We start from the raw sequence: 26,474 nt of genomic DNA, 5'->3' as shown, positions 1-26,474 counted from the left end.
ATGATATTTCATTATATTTTCCTGTTCCCGTCATGATGCAAGGGAGAGTAATAATAGCTCATTCGATTGCTGTAATTGAGCCTTTAACCTCCCGAGCAGAGCCAAGATATAATGGCAGGGACTGAATTAAAATACGCATTCCACATCAATTTATTTTACTTCCTCCAATGAACTGCAGCACGTTATTGTGCATAAAAGGCAGTAAAGGTAATAGCTTCATATTCGGCAGGAACAGAGGAAACATAAAAGTGATCAGATTTATGACATATGCAGCATACCCAAGAAATGGATAAAATCTATGTTTGTAACCATTTACCAAATGTTAAGTTGTCTATGATGTGCCATTTTAATGCATGTATCGTGTGGATGATTTTACAGGCCTATTCTTACCTCACTACATGAAGTCTCTCACCTCAAGACAAAACAGCATATACGCGTCTACTGCAGGACGACGCTAGCACAGTTTCAACTGATACGGACACAAATATAATACCGTCACCATTTCAACCTCTGTTCAAGAATAGCCGGGTAGAAACGTACAGAAACCATCGTAAGACTACCTGTTACTCTGCCACGATCACAGAATGGACACCAGCATAGTATAGGAAGAATAGGAAGCTTACATTAAGCCTTCAAGACTTATTTCCCCTATGACGGATGTACCACTGTGCGGAATAATCACAGTGTCATATATCCAATAACCATGTCCACGGGGCATTTCTCTCACGGTGTAGTCCACTGGGCACCAAAGCGCCCAGTAAAAACCACTCCATATAGTGTGCCTACCATAAGTGAGTCTTTTCACGCTACATTAATGTTCTGAAGGCCCCCTGACTACACACACCCAGCGTCGTCATTTTCTTCCGTTCGGGTGACCAGTGACACCGGAAAAAAAAATTGCGGGCTTCCGCCGGGTCAGTGGCGTGAGTCGCCTTTTCCGTGATGTTTTATGATTTCCACCAGGGTCACTGCCCAAGGTCCTGCCCCCGTCTGCCGGACTCCATCGGAGACTTTACGGGCCACTAGTATATACGGCCGCACCGTTAATGCAGGCCCACCTCCAGATGCCCCAGGTTAATGAGGGCAGTAACAATTCCTGGAACAGCTAACATTTACAGGAAGTGCAATAACCAGTCGGTATAAACGGTGAGGGGGGGAAAGGAGACATCACGCTGGGGGGACCCATGGGCAGACACATGGTGACCTTATAAAAGGATCCAGCCGAATCGCAGATGCTCCTCTTGCTCTTAGCGGTGAAGGAGCGATGGGCTAGCTCTAAAGGACATAAGAGGACTGCGTTTGGAGCTATTATTGCCTAATTCCACCCATAAAGATATTCAATAACAATGGGGGACCGTGTCCATTCAAGTTCGTTTTTTATCTTCCGAAGGAGATGATCAAACTTTGAAGACCTGTAATATACCTCAATATTATGTAAGTGTACACAGTAGTATGTAGCATGTGGGGCTAGAAATACGACGCCTGAAATAACTGCAGGTGGGATACGTGGAGTTCAGCAGGCCACCAAATCAATACAGACATATGGATGATTACGGCTTGTGTGCCTACGTGAGTAGGAGTATGTGTTCGTGTGTGTGTGCGCACGTGTGTGTGTGTGTGTGTGTGTGTGTGCTTAGAGCACACAATAAGCTAGCTATTGCGCAGCGGCACACCATTGGTGGCTGCAGGCATGTCCACGGCGGCGGGGGCCGTGAGAATTATGCTGGCTGACAGATGCTCCGGAGACAAAGTGCGCATGGAGAGCCGTGAAGAGCAATTAATGGAAATGAACCTGTCATGTCATTTGCCGCCCTTTATTAACTTTGTGATCAGTTCAGCACCCATTTAGTTCGCCCCTGTTCAAAGGCCGCCAGCGGAGATGACACGGGCGCGGGTCTCTCGCTCTCGCTCGCTCGCCATCGCTGGGATCTGACATCTGATCTCTCCAGCTCCACGGGTGATAAGAGGTCAGATGGTGTCATTTGACAAAAAAAAAAAAAAGGGGGGGGGGGGTTTCTTTCCTTATGATCACATCATCATGGTGAATCTGTGTATATGTGTGTGTGGGTGTGTGTGTGTCAGTGTGTGTGAGGGAGAGCGTATGCAGGTGTGTGAGGGAGTGAGTGTGTATGTGTGTGTGTGTGTGTGTGTGTGTGTGTCTGAGAGAGAAAGAGAGAGAGGGACGAGGGGAGGGCTCGGGGTGTTGTGATCCTCTTTGAATTTCATTACAGTGTTACGGCATGTTTCATTTATGATGCTCATCGCGGTGTATAATTTATACCTGTCTCGCCGCAACATAACCTGTTATGAGTCATTTCAGAGCTGCTGAAGGTCATTTTCAGTAGCAGGTGGAGGAGAGAAATAGGAGTGCAAGAGAGAGCGAGAGAGAGAGAGAGATGAGGGGGGGAGGGAGGGAGGGAGAGACTGAAAGTGGAGGAGAGCTAGTGTGTGAGAGAGAGAGAGAGAGATAATAAATCATGGCTTTACACATTTTCATTATTACCATTTTGTATTGCTCCATCTTTATGTCTGCCTCATTACCCCTGTGTGGGTGAGACGGAGTCGGTGACTCAGAGCCACTTCTGACTTGATTACAGATGGACCGGGTGCCCCTGCGTCCTGCCAGGTGAGATTACCACGCCTCTCGCTGTCTGGCACCGATGCCCGCCACCTACCTACCTGCCCGCCCACCCCCCTCCACCCCCCCACACGCCAAAGAGGCTTCTGAGACGGGGGGGAGGGAGAGCGCTCTTCTCCTCAATCCCAGCATCCTCTCCCGAGAGCGTTCTGCTAATGTTTCTCCTGTTTTACAACCGGGCGCTTCCTGGAACGGGTCCTACGAGTCATCAAACGCTGCATTAGGAGAGCACTCTCAAGTATTTTTCTACCACTCAGGGCCCCTGATAAATAACTTATGGTGGGAGGAGGGGTGGGGGGGTGGGGGGGGGGGGGGGGTATTCAAACGTCTTTCCTATTACTAGCCTCTATTCATTTTTAACAGTCCCCAGGGGCGTCCGTCCATCCTGGACTTCAAATGCATGCATAAGCGGCGAGATGCTCAACTCCCCGGTGTCCCTCCCCTGGAAGAGGGAGAGGTAGGAGGGAGCGAGCGATGACAGAGCCAGGGGCTTTGAGCTGCGGCACACTGCAGCACACTCCAGCAGCCATCCCTCCCTGCTCCGTCCTTTCTTCTATCCTCCGAGGAGAGAAACAAAGGAAGCGTTTGAAGCGGAGAGAGAGAGAAAAATGTAAGGGGGTGGGTGGGTGGGTTTGGGGGGGGGTTTGATGGCGGCGATGGTGCAGAGGGAAAAGACGGAGAGAGAGAAAGAGAGAGAGAGAGAGAGAGAGAGATGAGGAGAGGAGGGGAGAGGAGAGGAGAGGAGGCATTGGTGGTTTAGGCATCAGAGTCTGTCTCTGAGCTGCCAGTCTCTGTCAAATTACAATGCGTCCGATGAGTCGTTTTTCTCGCTCGCAGTTACAAATTAGTCCATTAAGCTGTCGGCGGCTGTCCCTTTTCTCCCTTGAAATGGGGGGATGAGGCAGAGAGAGAGAGAGGGAGAGAAGGAGAGAGAAAGAGAGAGAGAGAGACACACACACAGCGAGTTCCCCATCATCATTTTACTGCTAACTCCCTGGGCCTGGGGAGGAGAGGAGAGCAGATGTGAGGAGACCTTCCAAGGTGGGTGATGGCAGTTTGGAGGCGCGTAACAAGACAAAGGAGGGAATAAACGGCTGTAATTTTCATGTGCTGTCAACAGTAATTATCTCTGATGAGATACAGTATGACGGTGCCACGTGTGTGCTCGTGTGTTTGGGTTACGAGAAGCAATCCAGATTTGACTTCTTGCACCGGGAACAATTCACAAGAGGAAACCCCTCTGCACACACGGCCCGACGGGTCACGATTCACTCTCCATAGCAGGTAACTTTTAAATAAATAAGATGTGGTAAATTACTAATATTGAGAGAGAGAGAGAGAGAGAGAGAGAGAGAGAGAGAGAGAGAGAGAGAGAGAGAGAGAGAGAGAGAGAGAGAGAGAGAGAGAGAGAGCGAGAGAATGGCGATGGTGAGTGCACCATCAAAAATAATCACTCTGGCGACGTCCTTAATGCGTATTGAAAACCCAACAATGCACATGTCATTAAAAATGAGCATAACATACCATGGATCTTTGTGCTTTTTAAATATTTTATGAGGCTCCATTCCCAAGCTACCTTGACTTTTAAATGACCTCTGCGGAGGGAGCGAGCACACGGCACAAAAAGCTCATTGAAGGCCTCCACTATAAATCAAGGCAAGGCATCGCTGGCCTTTATATACCTCCCCTTCTGTTTATAAAGGGAATACTCCCATCCTTTCAAACGCTGACTGCTATTCATGCAATCCAGGGGCATTAACTCAGAGGCTCATGTCACGCTGGCCGAGTCCAAACGGTCTTTTTTGCCCCCCCCCCACGCCAGCCCCCCACCCTCGCTTTCTTGGCTCGTAAGTCTGCCCACCGGTGGTGCTGCTGCCCCTGCGCTCGTCTGCCCCGCGCGCGCTCCCCTCCTATTTTTGTCGCTGGCCCCCGACGGCGGCAGGGCCCCGGACGGCTGGCCCCCGGTCGTGGCGCGCGGCATATTTGATTAATCAGGGCTCGCTAGCTCTGCGTCAGGATGAGCGAGAGGCTAATGAAATCATGCAGGAATTAAGTCGTTAAGGGTGGGACTCTCCGCCATCCCTGAAACAACCCCGACCTACACCCTCCCACCCCCACCACACACACACACACACACACACACACACACACACACACACACACACACACTCTCCTCCGTCGTCACCGCCACCATCTTTATAAAGCGAAGCCAACTGGTTTCATCCGGGCATTCCAAAAAGCTCAACTGACAAAGCTCGAGTAAGGGGCTGGTGGGGGAGCTGTGGGTGTGTGCATGTGTCTATTAGGGAGGGGGGTGGACTGTGAACTGGGCGTTTGGGGGAGGGCATGTGTGTGTGTGTGTGTGTGTGTGTGTATTTGTGTGGAGGCGGGGGTGGGGGGGAGGGGGTAGTAGGTTGGACTTAACAAGCAAGGATCTCGCCGATTTAAAGGCACTGCTAAAAATTTATGGAAGCATGTTTGGATGGAGTCCACAGCGAGCAGCTTGGCCAGCTGAGCAACATCACAGTGGGACGCCTAATAAGCCCCACGCAATTTTTCACCCCATATTTTATCAATAAAAAAGCAGTTAAAAAACCCAACCACAGCCGCTGCGCAGGCTGCCATCTGGAGCCTTCTTTCATTTTATAATCCAACCGTCATTAAAATGCTTCTTGGCAGTTTACAGCTCGTTTTCTCTGTACAGATGTGGAACGAATCTTCAGACACTTCTCTGATCAAAGTGCTCTCTCGTCGACGGCAGACAGAAAACTTACCACCCTCAGGCTACCAGAGTCCTAGCTGGGGTTACCGCTGGCATTATTTATTTATTTACTCCCAGTTATTTATTTATCAGTGAACTCCCACTAGAGCCTGGGTCAACTCAGAAGCCTGCCCTCCCCCTACCCCCCTCCCTGTATCTACCCCCCCTCCCCCCCGCTCCCCACCGCCCCCTTCCACCATAATAGTGTTATTTTCGGTGGGTGGTTGAGTCTTGCCTTAAGAGCTTTGTGATCTGTGGCTTCAGCTCCGAGACCGCCGCCCTCAGATCCATTTTCAGACCAACAGTAGTAATTTATGTGTCACTCCTTGGCTGAGTGGCCTTGGAACAACCACATTTGCTCCCGCCAAAATAAGTATTCCGACGACTGACAATCAAAGTACATGGTGAGGACATCTCTTGTTTTTTTTTTTGTTTTTTTTAAACGCAAACTTGGTCAACAAGCATTAGTTAAGGTCTCCATTGTCTTATTTATTGATGTTCTGCCTTTGAGCGAAATGGAGTTATTAAACACGAGGCGCATGGCTTGTCTTTTCCAACAGTTTACAGTCCATCGTTGGGCATGAATTATTCATTAGGTTTCTGCTGCAAATCTCCAAAGGAGCAAGAAGGGAAAGCAATGCTGCAAGTCAAAAAGGTCTATTTAATATTAATGTCCTACAAAAGGTGTTTTTCTAATACAAGTAATTTTCCATGAGAGAAGAAAAATGATTTTCTGACGATGATGCAACACAAGCAATAACCTAACCTCACATAGCGGTAATAACATAAGCTAACACAAAAATAATAACGCCGCAAATGTGCTAAATATGTCTGTTGTATTTACACACAATTCACAAGGCGTTATAAGAATTCACTGGTACCATTACACAACCTTTCCACTACAAGGGACTATACACATTATGCAGACCGAACTGAGCAGTCCCAGCTCCAAAGGCGGATCAAATGTACTTCACAGAGGCTGGGGCCTCTTCACACCATGTGCTCAAATAAGCTTGTGTGAAAGCACATGCATGCATGGTGTGTGTGTGTGTGTGTGTGTGTGTGTGTGTGTGAGGGGGGAGTAATGAGGGGGAGGCAGACACAAGCCTCTCGATGTGCTCGCTCGCTCGCCTCGCTCTCTCTCGCTTGCTCGCGGTGCCGGGGGTGTTGATTGAGCTCCCCCGAAGCTACTGACGCACATCCCCCTCGTTTGGCAGGCCTCCCCGCCATCAACGCCCGCCCGCGCTCCCTCGCTCGCTCGCTCGCCTGCTCCGGCTGTCAGAGCCATGTGTTAGCTCCTCTCAGAGCATCAACCCCGCTGTCGCTGCCGAGCCAGAGACGAGCCCGGGCCCACTCGCTCCCCCTCCGGCGGCGCCGCGGGCGCTCCAACTGTAGCAGGTTTCGCGCTAATGAAGTAAAATTAATTTAATCGAGGCCCCCGATAACCTATCCAGGGTGCCAGCCGGGTGGCAGTTGAAATGCCAGCTCCGGCGCTGCAGCCTCAATGTGGGGGGAAAAAAAGGCCACGACACGTGTGTGTGTGTGTGTGTGTGTGTGTGTGTGTGTGTGCGTGTGTGTAGGGGGTTAGCACTGGCTTTGCTGCCACTGCTCTTCCAACAGCGATGAATTGTGCAATGCTAATGGAGCTAGGCTACGTAAATGAACCAACCAGAGGGCCACGACTCCTTAAAAAAAAAGAAAAAACAGTGGTGAGGGAAACCTACTGGCCTGAAGTCATGAAACTAGCCAGGCATGCCAGATCATTAAAGCCTGCTCGGGAAAGGGGAGACCCTGGCAAACGAGCTTGGGTGGCTGGGATCGTTAGGAACCTGCTTCCACAGGCCTCCTCCCCAGTGCCTTTCAATCCCCTATAAAGTTTTATGAAGGCCTCTTTGATACAATAATTATTTTTTCCTGTAATCTTTCAAAAAAACCCTGCACCTTTCTCCCTCGCCGAGGCACATCAAAGACGTGGGGGGACGGCTGTTCACATGAGGGCCTCCACATCTCGTTTTTTTTTTTTTCTCGGGGCCTTAATTGAAGGCAGCTGGGTCTTGTGTGTTTTGGTACGGCGCTACAGCACCGCCTCGCTCTCCCAGGGCCGCCTTGCCTTCCCCCGGCCTCTCAAAGCTCCCCACATCAGACGGCCAAGCCTGCAGAGAGCTCCCGTGGAAGCCAGAGTGACTCCAGGGCTCGTTGGCTTGAGGTTTGGCCCTGTCCCCTTCTCCGACTGGCATATGCGGCGGACATTTGGAGAGGATGTGTGTGTGTGTTGTTGTTTTTTTTCCCCCTTCTTTTATGCCTTTCTAAAGCGTTGCCGGGGTGCTAAGTGGAAACTGACATGTAGTTTTACAGCATGACACACGCTGGGAGAGCCGGACCATGTCAGCGAGGTTTACATCCACCATATGCTGCTCTGGGTTACAGAGGGGGGTGTTTTTTTTGGGTCCAAATGGCCCTGGAAATAAATGACATTCAGTCACCAACTCACTCCATGGCTATGCCCCTGCAGTCAAACATATTTGTCATGGTTAATGCTTTTTAACGGCATAATATTTTCCTGCGTTAAGTCAAAGACGACACAGAGCATTAGCGCTGGCATGTAAATAGGGCAGTTCCCATGAAAACACAGCAGGGAGAAGAAAAACAAAATACATCACTTCGGTGACTAATTATAAGTTAACACTTCCTCCCCTCCTCCTCCTCTTCTAAACAAAGAACAAATCAAAGAACTCACAAAAACAGCTAGCTCAGCTATTAGCCCGATTTCTGTAGTGCAATGCAAAACTTTGTACACTTGGTGCTAACAATGGGTTTTAGTCACAAATTGAAAAGCTTTATATCTTTGGGGGGGAAAAAAATGATGCCAAATGGCATGGATTAATGACAACGGGGAGGTATCGTACACTGGCCCAAATAGCATATGCCATTCCTTGGAAAGGAAAATCAACTCTCTCTCACTCTCTCCAGTGTAACACATGTTGAGTCTCCATGCCCCAGCTCCCAACATACAAACCCTGTCTTCTATTTCAAGACACGGGAAATCTGAAAGTAATTAGAGTCCACCAATGTTTATTGAATAAAAGGCACTTAAGCATTATGTTTACGCAAGATCAGAAATGCTAAAATCTAACACACATACGCATAAGAAACGTCTTTTTTCCCTCAAGACATCTGCAACCAATATGGACTCAATTTTGGTTTTATTACTGATGTGGAAAAATGTTTATAGTGCTTGGCTAGTTATTCAAACACTAGTCCTTAAAAAAACAAAATGGCTGTGATATCCCAAAAATGGGCTTGCCTGAAAACCTCGTTCATCAGCAGAGGAAATATACTCAAGCATTCCAGCACGGATGCCATTTTAAACAGCCTGCTCATCACAGGCTTAACTTAAGATAATCAAACACAACAAGTGAATCATTAAGCCAAGAGCACTGAGGTCACTTGAAGCTTTGTCGGAAGATTTGAGCAAAGCGCAAACATCTTTTGTTAGTCTGAACCTAATTGTGAATGAATAAAAATAGACCGGTAAGGTCAGACCTTAGATACCCTGCTCTCATTAGTAAGACAGGCCAATATCTAGAAAGATACAAGCTTGACAGAAACACAGACCATGACAAAAAAAAGGCTGTGCACGGAAATGAACAGGGCTATGCTTCCAATATCTTGTAAATCTCAAGGAGGTTGTCGAAGTTCCAAGATGAAAAATCCAGACACTAGCAGCTATGACAATATGTGTGCTGGAATTCTCAGTGAATCGTGAGAATGATATTGTGTTGACTGTCTTTCAGGTCTTTTCTAGACAACAACATTTAAGAAAATCTACGAAGAACACCGCTTAAGGTGCTTTGTGCCGGACATCTGGGTTTCTGTGATGGACACTTTCTCCCAGTGAAATGTCCTTGGGTCTGCTTTGGTTTGGCTCGTCGAAGGGTCTGCCTATCCTGCAAAATCACTAAAGCATGTTCCCGCTGTGCCTCCTCAGCTGTCTGTCCAGTCCTTTTCAGAAGTGACCATTCCAAAGTCTCAGTGAGAACATTCTAGAACATCCTCACAGACGGCCACATTTTGTAATAAAATCCTGGATCTATGTCCAGTGACAAAACAATAACCTTCACAAAAGAGGACCCAAACACACATTTGAGACTTGAATTCCTCCTCTGGAATTCAAATAGACCTTTAAAGCAGTGATCAAGGCTCACCGCACATTTGTGCACCAAATGTACAACAGATGTATCCCTTGACAACCAAAGCAACCCTTCCATTGGAGCTGGAGAAACAGGAGAAGAGAGAACATTGAAAACAGCCTAATATAAATTAGACAGAAAAGTGTTTCCAGACCATTGTAATTACTCTAGAACCAACATGGTGACGCAGGGCTGTGCAAGCCTGCCCTTTTTCCTTGCGGCTGAGACAAACAAAGTCGGACAGGAGAAAAATGACATCTACATATTAAAGTCTCTGTCGTACGTGTCAGTTATAATTTCACACCGCCTGTGGGGACAGGAATTAAACTAGTCAGTGCCGGCGCGATCTTATTCTTCCTCCATTTTGAATCCGCTCAGGATCCCAAGCTGGGGAGAATATTGCTTGCAAATTGGTTTTAAATTAAAGGCGGCAGCGAGGCATTCTGCTTTCTCAGCTCTTTCCCAGGTGCGCTTAATCTAATTTCATTAAAGAGATGAGGACGGATGATCACTTGTGTCGAAACATTAAGCCGCTTCACCGTTTTTTTTTTTTTTTTTAGAACCTCCATAAAAAACTATTAGGCCTGTCAACGACCTGGTGGGTGGGCCGTTTGTTATTGAATATGAGAAGTCAGAGGGGGAACCTGCCGGTGGATGTGGTTTGGGGAGGAGGGTAGAGGCTAAAAAGACCACATTATTATTCATTTTCTTTTTTACAAACCAAAAGATAAAGGGGGGTTGAGAAACGCAGGGAATACAAAAAGGGAAGGGGGGGGGGGGCAAAACATGCAGGCTTTTGCTCAGACACGGTGTGCATGTGTAGACGCGTGCTACTTTAGGAAAAAGACTGACACCCCTTGATACAACACCTAGGAGAATAGTGCCCGACGAGCCATTACTGATAAGCTTTCAGCAAGGCATCATCTATGTGATACTGCATTCATTCTCCACACCGGAAGATAAGAGAAGCAGGAATTAATGTGTCAGTCAAGGTCTTTCCCTTCGCTGCAGGGAAAGTACGACAGGCATTAAGCAGCAGTCCTAGGAATATGGTAATGCCCGGAATAGGATAAAATGTCCTGGGAATAGGAAGAAATGAAATTCGCTTCTGTGGTTATTTGCCAGTTAGTGCTCCACAAATACACCTGACTTTAACGAGCATAGCTGTGTCCATAGGATGTGACACTGTAGTCAGATCTTGACGGATTCCTTTGTTCAGACCGGCGGGGAAGTGAAAGTACTGAGGAGAAATGAATCACATTGAGAAATCACATAAAGATTTGACATGCCGTCACTGTAATAGCTGCCTTGAGTAGACTATACATACATTTACAGTCTAAACAATACATTTGCTATTAAAAGTGAGAGAGTTCAAAGAAACACTTATAACATGGTTACATAATTTATCCTACTGGAAGGTAATCATTAAACTCCACTGAATGCAGAGCTCCAAAAATCAATAGACAATTCACATGAACTTCATTAAGAGTTCCTTCATTACCATAGCACATTTTTAGATGCTTCTTGATGTGCAAGTGACAGTTTTACCAGAACTGGATCTGGGCTTGTCTGCTGTCGGCTGTTCCAAACAAGTATGCAGGTACTGATTGCTATAGTTACACATCGTGGTCTGGGCTCCTTTCAAGGACCCATCAACCCCCCTCTCTGTTAAGTGCTTTCAGAGCATCTTCCACTTATAGTGCTTCACATGAACATGGCGATTTTCTTAAAGGGCAGATTGCAGACACACAATCCCCATTTTGTTTATGGCCGAGTGTTTTTCTACCTCCTCTTGTCACTGAGCTGTCTTCAAATCATATCCTCAGCTCTGTATCACTTTTCTAAATTTCTAAATTGCCAAACTGTTCCATTGCAAAAAAGAAAGCCCGAATATGAAAAGTCGGGAACAATGCCAAAGGAGGAGTTGTCCTGTAATGTGAAATATTCAACGACCAGCTATTCATTGTCTGCAATATACGACCAAGTCTAGCATGTCAGAATTTTTGGGGGATCTCCTACGACTCCTGTGTTAAGAAGGCTACGATAGATGCTCCCGACCAAGACGCAGGCAAGAATTTGGGGTTCTATGATCCTAGTCTGACATGGTCAATCGCAAAAGACAAAAAAAATGATTGTGCAATCTGTATAGGCTATAAAAGAGCCACAGCTCTGAACGCAATAGGGGAGCACCATTATGAGAAGTCTTTCCAGTTTTAACAGAAAGGTTGTTTTGTTTGTTACTACCAACACCAACCACTTAAACAGCATTGTTAGCACTGATCCCAGCTTGTTAGCGAAAGTATTTGGATGAAGTTCATACTGGCAAAACCAATGTTCTACTTTCACAGGACTTCCAAATAGAACCAATAATCTGTGCACTGGATAGTAACTGTTAATGTTAATCTCTCAATCAAACGACAATATATCTATAAAATAAGTAAAAGGATATTTAAGCAATATGACGTTGCTATAAACCTTTAAATTCAATGTTAATGTAATAATGATAACATCGATTGTATGTCGCTTTGGACAAAAGCGTCAGCTAAGAGCCATAAACATGAGCATAAACATAGAATGTCATTCACTAGCCACATTAATTGTGCAGTTTTTAAGCTTCAAATGCTCCTCTCAGATTTCACTAAGCATTCTCTGAAAGCAAGTTGGAGGCCCAAAGTTAATCAAGATAGAAAATATTCAGTCTTGTTGCACATGGCGGAAAGTCAAAGTGCACATGATGTGTTCAATCTCTGCATTCCTACAAAACAGTTTTAGGGCAAAATAAAAATATCTAATTGACGGCCATGTGGGCAAAAACACACTCTGTAAAATGCGCTGACTTTTTTTGTAATGAAATATTCTTAAAGATATTAGGCTGCCCTCTGAAGCCCTGTTTCATAAAATATGAACACTAGACAACACCGCCATTCAAATAAAGATTTCCTCGCAAAAGTGTGTAATGAGCAACACATGCTCTTAGGGCCATGACATAATTAATGTTTAATCAATAGTAGAAGTCAGAGAGACCACAGTAAACAAAAATACATGAACTCAACTGACACCATGCACAATCCAATAAAGCAGTAATACCCCCAAAAGAAACCCATAGCATTCCAGAGGTCTTTGTTTAATAGAAAGGGCCTCTGTTAAAGAGGCCCTTTAAACAACATGTGGTTTGACTATTTATGAACATTTAATTGAGCACAGTTACGCACAGGCCTTGATTTACGACGTGACTTCTGAAAGGAACATAAAACAAAGAAAACATTTCTCCATAAAGCAATTTGAGGCCTTATGGATGACACTAGGGGTCAAGAGCAAAGGTTGTGTTGGGTAAAGATTTCTATTGCGCTGTTAGCGGAGAGGTTATGCGTGTTGGTTGCTTTTCCAGGGATCTTTAACAGACCAGGACTGGTGTTCAGCTGGCAACAGAACTCTTCAACTTGAAACCTCAGTTTAAATGCCTGAGATATGTCATTACATCAATTCCAAGAATAATATGATACATCCCAGCAAAGGCCTTGGATTACAACAACATGCATTTTAAGCAAACCTCTTGTGTCTATTTTGTAGGACCTGGATGGGCTACCTTGTATCATGTGGAATCTAATTACATGACTTTAATTCCCAGAGGGTTGCATACTCCACCACAACGAGGCACTACCAGCAGGCCTGGCCATTCCAACATGCCACAACGCATGTTTGAGGGGAGCCTGCCAAACCCAAGGAAATATCCACACAATGCAAAATTTGTTTGTGGAACCTCAGGAATCCAACGCAAAACAGATGTGAGAGTGCACAGTCGACTACATGTGACAAGACACTGAACGCTTTTGAGTACACTCAAAGCTAGCGCTCGTACAGAAAGTGCCCGGAGGCTCTTCACGGCAGGCGTCCATTCTTTAGTTGGACTTGTTCAAAAGACGGACATGATCAGATTATTAAGTCCTCCAAGTGACGAGACTAAGCGTTAAAGTGAGACCATGACACCATTTACGTACACAGGTCCAATTTCAAGTCCACATAATTCAGATTATAATGCATGAACCGCTCATCACAACCTGTGCTATAATGATTTCTCAAGGACCACAAGTGGTTTAGCTAGGATTTGAATGCACTCCAGCGCTACCATCAACTTAATGCCGCCTTCCAGACAACTGGGAGGTCCAGTGTATCCCACTTGGAGCTCACAAGGTCCGACCTCAAAGCGTTCCAGGTGAACAACGTTGGAGATAAACAAAAAACATGGCTGGTCATGAGAAGTCGACATTTGTTTGATCTTTGAAAATGTAATTTGACTGTCAGCAGTCCAGCCTCCTTGCTTATATAAACCAATCACAGATGGAAAAACGATGCATGAGGTAACAGAGCCCATAATACTTTGAACACAGACTTCTTTTTGAGTTTCAATAGCCGTGTTGTAAACGTTTAGATGGTGCCATTGTTGTGTGACGTCAGATTACTGCATCTCAACAAAGTCGGGGTACATCGATTTGCCCCGACCTGGCAAGTAGGACCACCCACTTCGACTGGTGTTCCAACGCAATTCTCGTTGTAGGAGGTCAGACATTTCAGACCTCTGAGTTGTCTGGAATGCAACATGAGCATAGAATCTACCTTCTGGTCTTCCATATCTGCACGCGAGACTGTTTATTCAAATCAGCACAACTGATTGCACCCAGTAGGCGCACCTGCAGGCAATATTCTAATTAGGGTAATCTGTTAAATCCTGACAAATGTGGGCGTTCAGGTGCGCTCTGATAAGAAGTGAAAGGCACCATTGTTTTCCCTGGAATCGGAGGAGGAGACGGCACCTGTTGCTTCTTCAGTGGCGGGAAATTAACAGGTTGGCAATCTGTAAAGTGTGCACAATTACACATGACAGTGTTCGTTTTTGCCAAGTGGAAAAACCTCACTGTCAGTCGTGCAGAGTTATATAAAAAGTATGTTTTCTCTACTCTTGAGGCTGTTGATTATGGGACGTAACCCGTCCCCAGCAGTTTAAACACATGTTGTGTTCCTTTCAGAGTGTAATGACAGCAATTTCACAATCATGCAGGCTTTTGAAGGAAGGTCCACATTTGCAGTGGTTATAATAACTTTCTGGAGAGTCTCAAAGTGATGTGCACTCGGATGTGGATAAAGTCAAAATGCTACGGTGATTTCTGGAAAAAGGACACGGCCTTCCATAAGCATGGTGAAATGGACAACATCTTTGTCCAATCGGACCAACATCGCTGCAAATGAAATGACAGACCTTAACAAAGAGAAGAAAAAAAAACTCTTTCTTGAACTCAAGGACCTGTCAGACTTAAAGGCCATTCCCCTATGCACTGCCTCAGTTCAACTCTGGCTAAAAGAATGGAGTGAGTGAGTGATGTGCATTCTGTGGACCTTGCCACATTCTGAGAGAAGCCCCCCCCCCCCCCCTCCCTCCCATTGCTCAGTAAGATTTCGCTGCCAGTCAATCAACATACTGCACTCAAATGACCCAGTCCCTCCTCCTCACAACCCCCTCCGCCTCCAACCAGGTCTTTCACGACGGACAAGAAAACAAAACCTGATGGATGTGCCTGGGAGAGGATGGAGGAAGAGACGGAGGTAGAGAGAGAGAGAGAGAGAGAGAGAGAGAGAGAGAGAGAGAGAGAGAGAAGAAAGAAAGAGAGAGAGTCCGCATTTTGAATTCCCTTCAAGCAATTGCTTCCACATGCTCCGACACAACATGTAAAACAAAATGCAAAAACAAGGATCGAGAAAAAAAAACAAAAAAACACCCCCTCCAAGACATCTGGCATTTCCATTTTCAGGGGGCTTGCACATAATGACACGTCCATGTGGCAGGTGCCTGACGGAGTCATGTACTGAGGCGGAGGTGCTCCAGGGAGGTCAGTCGGTCAGGTCGACCTGAGGACAGCGGGCACACGGACAACCCGCACCCCCACTGCGTCACCCCCCGGCCCGCGGCTAGTGAGCCGGATGGGATCCGACAGGGCCGCAAGCCCTCTTCCTGTCGTGTCAAACAGCATGCAGCCGCCCGGGCTCCTTGGTTCAATGAAGAGATAAAAGGCTATTGACTGCCAAGCTACGGTTAATGCAAATTGCGCCCGCTATCAATGCATTATTTATGGGCCGAGGTGCAGACATTTCCACAGAGCTGGGAGGAAAGCTTACTGGAGATTAGCAACGCTATCTCATTCGTTTACAAGTGAGTAATTGTTTAACTGCAGTGGAATTAACACGTGTGAGGCATCCATTGGAGGGTCAACATTTTTATGGTGGCAGTCATAAATGGTGCTATCTTTCCCTGGGAGATAATATGCAAAGGTATTGTGACAGAGAGCGCCATTTGAAGTTGATCAGTTTCCAGGTTTGTTAGCGCAACCAAAACCACCCAGCACCGGATTTTCCACACAGATCAACGTCTATTTGAGTCGGAACAGAGAACACTCGTGATTGATATCCGCACGCACGTAGAGGACACTGCAGTTCTGGGCTTTGTCAAATGAAATCAGCGATCCAGGGCTTGAAATCAATCTCATTATGGAGCGTCTTCTTGGCCATAATCAATGCCGATGAGAATAATGTGACAAGAGAATAAGAGAGTGCGGAGAGAGGACTCCATCTCCCCAGCGTGGTGTGTGCCGAGCCCCCCCCAAATTCCTGATCAATATAAATAACCAGCGTCTAATTCCATAATCCATCACTTACCTGCTCTCTCTCCCGCGGTGACAAATGTTTACTCACAGTGGCATTACAGCACATTTTATCACAAAATGACAAAATGGGATTTTCATGCAAATGCGAGCGCCGCGGCAATAATTCAGCAAAGTATGAATATGTACGTCTCAGGCAAGCTCAAACAATGCATCAGTCTTTCACCCATACTGGAGGCTGTTTTCCAACCCCAAACTAGATCTGAGGACCTAAAATTGAAACAGGAAATGTTGCTTGACATCCCCGAAACACTGACACTCACTGTCATTCCCTTCCAAACGCCCTTCCCCTCCCCACCTCACCCCTGAAAACTGCATCCCCGTTCCCTTTTGATATGTGCCTCTCCTTGTGCTGGATGCTCCTCTACCACCCCCCCCCCCACCCCACCCCCTTCCACCCCCCACCCCCCACACTCTCACGTCAAATGCAAATGATCAACAGTCGTGTCGACGACTAACTTCTACTACCTCTCATCTTGCCACGCCAACGAGAGACTTATTTATCTGAGGCGAAAAACAGGCAGAGATTGACACTCGGGGTGAGCCGCACACATCATGTGGCTGGAAAAAGTAAACAAGACACATGGAGGGGGGGGAAATAAAGCTTACCTTGTCATCAATGTCACTCTCGCTGTCACACTGCAAGAGAGGAGAGAGGGAAACAGAAAGAATTATTCATTTGGCCCCCCACCTCATTATCACCGCACATGATATTTTTGTGTGTGACTCCTCTACTTCAGTGACAGCTTTCAAGACAAAGAAGACGAGATGAGGGCAAAGAAATGGTGGAATTTGAAAGTCCCCGTCCCCTCCCCATGTGGTTTGAGAAGACAGAGAGAGAGAGAGAGAAAATCAGTGCTCAGAAATTCACCTCTTACTTCATCTTTCCTACTGATGATATGAATTTTCAGTTAAGTCAATTCACTGTAGTGGACACTCGTCTGAAGGAAAACAATCTGAAGTGTTGCTCCCTCTCTCTCTTTTTGCCTGAAGCAGAGCACCTCCCATTTAGACAGATAGCAATCAGAGGGTTTCGTACTGTCTAAGAGGGCATGAAAAACAGGCCTACCCTTTCACTCAGGGCCAGACTACTTTAAATATGGCAAGCCATGTAATGTCATAAGAACCACAAGAAAATGACCACGCATTCACCCAAAGGACATGAAACACCACAGGCTAGTAATTAAGACATTGCCCTTCTTAGCACACAAACTCTCTTCATCTCCAAATTCCTTTATAAGCGGCGGGCACTGGGACTGGTCAGATTGTGTGCTCTCAAGCCAAAGACCCTACATTAGATTTTGTCCATCCTGACGTCCAGTCAGACCAGATTTAGGGAGTGAGGGACTTAACCGACCGAGATGAGATATGGTTTTAAAGCTCTCCCATCCAGCGGGAGAGAAGGTTAAAGCAGTGTGGTTCTGCATCGATGATCCTTTCGCTCAAACATGCTAACTTTCACCCATATGATTACGGGCTTTTATGCAAAGCAATGCAGGAGACAGAGAGGTTCAATGCCAGGAAACGTTTCATCATTTAAGAAGCTAATTTTGGAATGATTTACATGCTTCCTACTGCCAATCTGCGAAAAAAAAGGAAGTGTGACCAAGAGCCAGGGTTAACACAAGTGCAAATAAGAGAGCTAGCTAAATGTTTCACCCATGTACAGATTGATGTGAGTCTCTCACTGGATACTAGCAAGTAATACATTGATTCAAAATGTCATATGGTCAAACATAAAAAGCAACACCACAGAAATAATCCTTTCTGCCTGTCTTTAATTATGCGGCATATCTGATCTTACATCCATTTTAGTTTTTTTTAATCACAGATCCTCCTGCAGAGTACGTTAGATACAAACGGCCACTATTACGCCTATGCAGATGGAAACAATGATATGCATGCAAATGGCTACGATTCCATTAGCACTGTAAAGAGAGGTGGGCGCCCGCCACCCCTTTTCTTAACGAGACTTGCGAGTTTGCTTGCTTTCATTTCTCCCATTAATCCTTATTTCTCCCTTTCCTCCCCTCTCCGCTAGGACATACAGTGAGGAGCATATGTATTTGATACCATGCTAAAACAGGAATATAAAATCATCATTTGACAGTTGATCTTAATGCCTTAATTCAAAAAATGACTAAAAATAAAACCGCCAAGGACACCAATTTTCTTTGTGATTGAAGAATGTATCTTAAATAAATAAATGTTTTCCTTAAATGCTAAGGGAAGGAAGTATTTGACCCCCTATGTAACCCTATGGGAATTTAGCACATAGGGTTAACATAGGGTCAGGCAGATTTTTATTTTTTAAAGGCCAGCTATTTCATGGATCCAGGATATTATGCATCCTGTTAAAGTTCCCCTGGCCTTTGGAATTAAAATAGCCCCACATCATCACATACCCTTCACCAAAGCTAGAGATTGGCATGGTCCTTTTTCCAAAAGGCCTATTAGCCTATTTGATTTGCATTGAGCTCAATGAGCATCAAACAGGCTAATAGGCCTACTGGAAAAAGACCCATGCCAATCTCTGGATATGGTGAAGGGTATGTGATGATGTGGGGCTATTTTAATTCCAACGGCCAAGGGAACTTTATCAGGATGCATAATATCCTGGATCCATGAAATAGCTGGCCTTTAAAAATAAAAATCTGCCTGCCCCTATGTTAACCCTATGTGCTAAATTCCCATAGGGTTACATAGGGGGTCAAATACTTCCTTCCCCCTAGCATTTAGGAAGAACATTTATTTATTTACGATACGTTCTTCAATCGCAAAGAAAATTGGTGTCCTTAGCGGTTTTATTTTTACTCATTTTTTGAATTAAGGCAATAAGATCAATTGTCAAATGATGATTTTATATTCCTCTTTTTAGGCAACTTTAGCATGGTATCAAATACATTTTCTCCTCACTGTATATATAACGGTCCATGCAAGGCCCCCCCCTTTTTTTTTTTTAAACCATTGAGTGATCGATGCCAAGTGGAACAGAGGAAAAAAGGACAGACCTTTCTGAGACCTTGACGCAAAGGAACAATACAAGGAGAAATTAAGCTGAGAAAGCATCAGCAAAAGAAAAAAAGGGCTCCAGAAATCAGCCTTCAGTCTGTCAATTAAGTTCCTGTGGCAACATATTTAAGTGGCCTTCCTCACTTTGTTTAACTCCTTTTCAGCGCCCTGCACAAAGGCAGGAGTGGGTCACAGGGTTTTTGTATTAGTGTGGTGGCTCCCAATGTGTAATTAAGTAACGGGTACAATAAGCACTGCAGGCCAGTGGCCATGGGAAGGGAAGAAAAGCTTCTCCACAGCAGGAATCCATCTTTTCTCTCTTATTCACTGCAGGGCAAATGACTGAACAGTTTTAAGTCAAGAGATTTAGTGGCTCAATGGGAGTGATTGTGTTTGGGGTCGGGGTTTGTGTGTGTGTGTGTGTGTGTGTGTGTAGATGTGTAGGTGTGTGTGTAGGTGTGTGTATATGTGTGTGTGTGTGTGTCTGTATGTGTGTGTCTGTATGAGTGTGTGTGTGTGTGTGTGTGTGTGTGTCTGTGTGTGTGTAGTTATACTTGTTCTATCTGCAAATCATCAAACAGGCCCTCTTCGCACAACCTCCCATGTCGTTGCCATTCTTGCATGAAAAGAGGAACAATGACTCCCAAGTATGCAGAAAAGCCAAGGAACCGTTGTGAGGACCACAATTTAAGACACAGATTTTCACTTCTGAATTTGTCTTTGTTAGCGTTCACTGGGACGGAGAGAAGAATGCACTGCAGGAACAAATACCGCACAGGGAACGAACAGCCATAAAACCCACAGATGTAGAAAACAGGTATTTAAGGAGTATTTTCTTGCTCGCATTAATCATATCCTGCCGAATCTATCTTAGCGGGCTGACATGTGGGATTGTGCGCGTTTAAAAAGCGATGGGGGAAGAGGAGGAGGGGGTACGTGGGTTTGTTTAGGATTAGAGGAGACATTCATTCACAGCCTGTCCAGTGATTCTCTACAGAATGTTTGTTAAACAAATCCTGATTGCTCAGCTTTGCTTGTCACAAGACATTCATTATAGGTATGGGGTATTAAAGAAGGCAAAGTGGCTTAGGCGACTGCCAATCATCACCTCATTCAGCCAGAGTCTCCTCTCGACAAGGCAAGACAGTCATGAAATGGCATATAAATAAAGGAGATGGCCATTGGCTCAACAGCCCTTGTTTTTCTTTTTCTTTTTTTTAACTAATGTTTGTTTCTGAGCAGTGGATAATCTGTTCAAATAATAAGCTCCTTTTCGGTTGACAGCGTTTCTGCAAACATGCTGATGCGTCGGGTCATAACGCTGTCTGGCAAGCTGCGACTGTATGGAAAACAGACCACCGGCGTTAACAGAGATATACTCCCCCTCCGTGCGCTGCCCAACAGATGACACTCGGCCCCCACACGGTGATTCTCATTTTCCTAGTTATTTGCGAGTGACTGAAACTGGGGCAATGGGGGAGAAAGAAAATATCTGTCAGACAGTTTTACAAAAAAAAAAGATTCCCCCCTCTCTCTCTCTCTCTCTCCCCCCACTCTCCAGGAGATCTTGAGCTACAGCGGAGGCCCCACTGAACCATTTCCACTCCACAGGAAAAAGGGGAAAAACAATATCAGAAAGCACAGCTTGGTGCTCACCCCCACCACCCACCACCCGCCCCCGAGGAGACCTAAACTGCAGCCAACCGTGCAGACGGGGGCCCAGCCAGAGTCAAAGTGCCTGTCTTAACGGACATCGAACTCGGATGGGAAGGTAGGGGAGGGCAGGGACGGACTGCGTGCTGTTCGGTAGGAGAGGAGCAGACACAACACCAGCTCGATAGGGGGCCTGAAATGAGATCTGAGACCCCTAGTGTGGTGGGGTCGGCATGGGGGCCTGCCTCAGACAGAGCTCAGAACAGAGCCCTGCTGCGCAGTGTGTGTGTGTGTGTGTGTGTGTGTGTGTGTGTGTGTGTGTGTGTGTGTGTTTGTTAGCGTGTTTGTGGGAGGGCAGCATTTTGAGGTGATTGTGGTGGTCTAGTGGTGGCCAAATAACTGATACCCTATTCCAGAACGTTTACAGCACATGAGAAACGACTTGCTGCTCTCTTCCAAAAAGCATGCAGGGAAAAGGCAAGCATATTTGTGCGAGTGATGGAAATGCAATAACATATGCTTGAAGAACACACACACTCTCCCTCATCAAACACACACACACAAACACACAAAGTCTGGGGGGATGTTGTTAAAAGCGAGAGAGAAAGAGAAAAAAAGTTTGTCTGACAGGAGGAAGGGCTCCCATGGGCTTTGAGCCGAGATCCAAAAAGAGCCAACCCCCGGCTCGCAGCTCCGACGCAGAGCAGGCAACATCTGCACCTGCCAACAACATCCACACACCATCCCAGAGGTAGGGTGGAGTGGGGTGGGCGTTCAGGATGGGTGGTGGTGATGAGAGGGGGGTGTGCGAGTGCGGAGCGAACGGGGTGGGCAGCGGGTGGAGTCCGTGGGGGAGCCACGGTGAGTGCTTCTGCCCCACCTTCCCTGACCAGACGCTTTTGACATTTACGCAGCTTTCAACACACTCGCTGCGTGAGATTTATTCGCCGCAGGTCTCGGCCCAAAGGCCTGCCCTCTCAGGCTAGCCCTCTCACTGCTCACCTCCAACATCAGTGCTGGAGAAGGGAAAAATGAGATGAGAATGCCAAAAAAATATATAGGAACCGTGTGATATTTCAGCGCTTGTTTCTTTTGCTTTCCGGGACGTTTTAATAGACATGGAGCAGGGAGGGGGAAGACAATAAACGCTGCACGCCCCTGAGCATATTAAACCCGACTAGCCAAATCGATAACACAGTTCCACCTGTCACATTCCAAGAAGGCTCACAATGAATTTGGTCTCGGAGGGGGTGGCAGCAGAGACAAAAAGCCTCACACAGTCACATCACTTTTGGCACGGCCCTCGCTGCTGGGGGCTGTCTGGCTGAATGCTGATTGAGGCCATACTTGCTGTGAAGCAGATGAAAATATGCAGCGCGAGACCTGGCAATGGCAGAGTGGAGATGGCACTATCAAGGGCTTTTGGGGAACTCAGTCACACAGGCGTGGGGGCTGTGTGACTGACAGTACAAGGCGGAGTGGCTTTCGGGGTATAATAATGGATAGCAACGCATTATCCTCAGAAACGGAAAACGGCAAAAAAGACAAAAGTCCGACGTGGAGCAAGAAACAAACACGTTATGTTAAGTCTAAGGCATGCAGGAAACAAGCAAGGTCTTCACATGGTTTGTAGTGGACTGTGACTCACCAGGCTCTAGCTACCAGAAAAAAAAAAAAAAAAAAAAAAAAAGACCTTCAGCCCCTTTGCATTACGGAAGGCCAAGGCAATTCCACTTGACCCCTGAATAAAAGATGAGTGCTAAACCACCTCCTAGACCCTTCATTTGATCAAAGCATCAAATTTATACAGACATTTGACCCCTGACCCTGCCTCCGGGCATCATGGGAGGTCTCATGACTACCGTGGGTCAGCCAGCGAGGCTGGGATTAGGGGCCTATTGATCAGCAGGAGTGAGGAGATGATCCCAGGCTTCAGCCATGAGATGCGGGGCGGCTAATAACATCGACCGTGTTTAGAGAGAGAGAGGTGAGCAGGGTGGACGAGAGAGCGGAAAAACACGAAGCTCATCTCTGATGTACAACTCTCGAGCGTAGGTGGAAGACCTGTGACCTGACTGTGCGAATGGACCAAGTACCGAGCCCTGAGGTACCCCCCGGTTTTAGACACTTCCCTGCCAAGACATTCAATAACATTCCTGGGAGATAAGAGTTAAACCTACCATACAGGTTTGCCTGAAAAAAGCACAGATCTGAGACTGGAAGGGAAGGAAGAGGCTCTGCAAAATCGGACCCGGTCAACGTGGGAAGAGAGACAGAATGAATAAGAGACAGCACGGAACTGACAGAGGCTGCGGATCCCTGGGAGGAATCCACTGACTTCAGGAGGCTCGGGGGCCCAGGTCGGGGCCGCATTAAATCAAGGACGTGAGGAGAGACCTGAGCCACGAGGTGAGCTCGAGACGAGAGGGAGAGAGAGAGAAGGCGAAGGGCTGCGTTTCACTGAGCCCAGACCTCCTGTAAACAGCATGGCCGGTGCGTGCCGCAGCTGTAGCACTCTTCCAGGCGGAGCCCACACAGAGGAGGGCTGGAACATTGGAGAGGAGGAGGAGGAGGAGGAGAGAAAAGAGGGCTGAATGAGTAGAAAGAGGAGGAGGAGAGAAGACAGGGGTGAATGAGTAGAAAGAGGAGGAGGAGGAGACAAACCCCCTCCCCCCTCCCAAAATAACCCAGAGAGACCCTCGCTTAAATGAAAGAGCTGCCTTCAGCCGTCCAACTGCAAGTCCCTCAGCCCCAGCCTGTGCGCCGTGAGATGGAGGGAGGGAGTCGTGTTGGCTGCCTCTGACAGTGGTCTGGCATCCTGCTGCATGTAATGGGAGCGATACGAGGGAGCCGGGCGGCTTTTATTCATGAGAGAGCGAGCGCGAGAGCAAGAGAGAAATCACAGCCAAGAACCCCGCCAAACGGACTGGAAAGCCATCCACGGCGCGGCACCCACCACGCCTCACACCACACACCGCTCCACACACTCCGCTCCACGCTATAGCAGAGAGGCCCCCACAACTCCAGAGAGGGAAATTTAACATGAAGAGGAATGGAGAGAAGCTAATGAGCACTGGAACGCGTGCAAAAAAAAGAAAGAGACGGAGCGCACAGGAAAAAGAGGAGGAGGTGGAGGAGGAGGAGGAGGAGGAGAGGGAGGGTGGGGGGGGAGAAAGTGCTAGCAGCAGTGGGGTGTGACCATGGAGCAGGCTGATTTACAGTGTGGATTTGAGCGGGGCTTGTTTTATGAGGTCCCCACGGGGCTCCCAGAGCCGCTCGGCAGTACTGCCGTCGCTCCCTTTTGCCTTGACAATTCCCACAGCTACAACCCCCCCCCCCCCCCTCACACACACACACACACACACAACCAACCAGGCACCAGCTCTCATCACTCGTGTTCTCTTCAGCTCCTCTGAGACACACAGACACACACACGCACACACACACACCCTTAGACCCATATACACACAAACAGACAAATTACACATCCACTCACTTAGGCACAAACCCAAAACACAATCACAGAGACTCCCTGTATCGCCCCCGCCTTTCTATCCCACGCGCACAAACACAGACACGCACACACACACACACGCACACACACACACACACACAGATCCCCAGCCCTGCTCTGCCATGGCTTCTGAGGCCCAGCAGTGCCGCGGCGGCAGCAGCAGCAGCAGCAGCAGGCACAGGGCGGTGGAGATTTAACTCGGGCGTAGGAGAAATTAGCCGAGGAAGGAAGGAAATGGGATGTTGACTTGAACTCGCCCCGAGGGCAGCCTGTGAGTCTCGGCGCGCAGCTCTGCTGGCCGCTTGACAGTTTGATGGAGCGAGGGCAGGCGCTTCCCCCCGGCCCGCTCCGCCGTCTCCGAGACTGATGTAGCTCAGTGAGGAACAGATTGAGCCTCCGGGCATTGCTCTGTACAGTCTCTCTCGCTCTCTCTCTCTCTCTCTCTCGTGCTCTCTCTCTCTCTCACTCTCTCTTTTTCTCTCCCCTCTCCCGTTTTTTTTCTTCCTTTTTTCTTTTTTCCCCCTCTCTCTCTCTCTCTCTGTGTTTCTCCCTCTCTCTTGCTAGCTCTCAAGCTAGTTCCCCACACATATACACCCACACAAATACACTGACAGAAACAGCTTGCACGCAAACGCTCACCAGTCTCACCACGGACACAGGCAAACACGCGAACACGCACACACATACACACACACGAACACACACACACACGCAGAGCAGTAGTCTTTCTCTGCGTGAATCTCTCCTAAATCTCTCCTTCTCTCCTCCATCTCTCCATTCGCCTTGGCTGGTGCAGTGAAGTGCAGTGCAGATTCAGTTTTACTGAGCCACATACACACACACGCACACACACACTTTCTCTCTCTTTCTCTCTCACACACACACACACACTTTCACTCTCTCACACAACCACACACACTTCCACATGCAGAGGCTGGGTGGGGGGGCTGCGAGGCAGAGATGGCGGCCGGCAGAGCCGTAATGAAAAGAGTCTTGCGGCAGCCCACTGTGCACTGGTCATGAGAAGCATGTGCCGCCGGGGGGCTCGGCTGCTAATTTCGGGGGGCAGCCAAGCGTTTCACGCTCGACTTGTCATTCGGCCAGAGGGGCATTCACGCTGGGTGACAGCGATTGCGAGAGGGGGCAATTCCTCCCTCCTTCCCCTCAGACCCCTTTTTTTGCTCAGCACCCTCCCCCTCCCCCTCCACTCCCCTCCAAACCTCCCCCAGCCTCCAACCTCCTCTCCCCCTCTCTGCAATGATCAAAAGCTGTCAGAGGCGGGCTAAAGAATTACAAATGAGTGTCCTGTGGCACTGACTGGGCCCGCATTCAAGTCTCTCTCTCTCTTTCTCTCTCCCTCTCTCTCTCTCTCTCTCTCTCTCTCTTCACTCTCATCGCAAGCTTCCCCTCTCTCTTTTTCTCTCCTTTTCCTTGCCCTCTCTCTTCATTGCATATGGCCCTGGACTACGGGTTCACTTCTTGCCTTGGTTTTATTGGATTGTTTCATGTACAATCAGATAACACAGACAGAACAGTAGCAGGAAAGGAACAAAAAAATAAATCAAGAAGGGGGGGAGGGGAGGGAGGTGGTGGTGGGTCAAAACATACTGAGCAATTTCTCCAGCTTGACCACAATATTAGCGGTCGCCGGTAACGCCTTGATGTGTGCGTGTTGGAGGTGTGGTTGCTGGTCGGAGGATCTTTAATCAGTGGCATTGACTGCCAGAGGATTTGGCCTGCCCTTGGGTTATCTCTGAACTTGAGATAAAACGAGAACAAAGTCATTGGAAATCATTAGGGAGCGAGAGCGAGAAGGGGGAGAGGGAGCGAGGAGAGTCTCGGAGCAGAACCTCGGAGGTCTCGGGGCTAGAGCGAGTCAACCCACCCCCACACACACACACTCAACAAAAGGCATCTCTCTCTCTCTCTCTCTCTCTCTCTCTCTCTGGCACAGTAATTTAAAAAATGTGGAGGAGGGTTTTTTTTTTTCTTCTTA

At 47.4% G+C, this 26,474-nt stretch overlaps 1 protein-coding gene across 8 annotated transcripts in view; it reads right to left on the bottom strand.

Moving 5' to 3' along the window:
* fbrsl1 (fibrosin-like 1) overlaps nt 1-26,474 on the bottom strand; it is a 251,886-nt gene that overhangs the window by 70,104 nt on the left and 155,308 nt on the right. For 7 of the 8 annotated variants that reach the window (XM_062543054.1, XM_062543055.1, XM_062543056.1 and 4 more), the window contains exon 5: nt 16,909-16,938. The exons of the other annotated variant lie outside the window; for it this stretch is intronic. In XM_062543054.1, coding sequence (XP_062399038.1) covers nt 16,909-16,938 — 30 coding nt within the window. The remainder of the gene's footprint in view (nt 1-16,908; nt 16,939-26,474) is intronic. 8 annotated transcript variants of the gene reach the window in all.

This window comes from Sardina pilchardus, chromosome 8, assembly GCF_963854185.1.
Source record: "Sardina pilchardus chromosome 8, fSarPil1.1, whole genome shotgun sequence".
Lineage (NCBI taxonomy): Eukaryota > Metazoa > Chordata > Actinopteri > Clupeiformes > Clupeidae > Sardina > Sardina pilchardus.
Note: the sequence above shows the minus strand (reverse complement) of the source record. Positions and strands in the feature narration are given on the sequence as shown.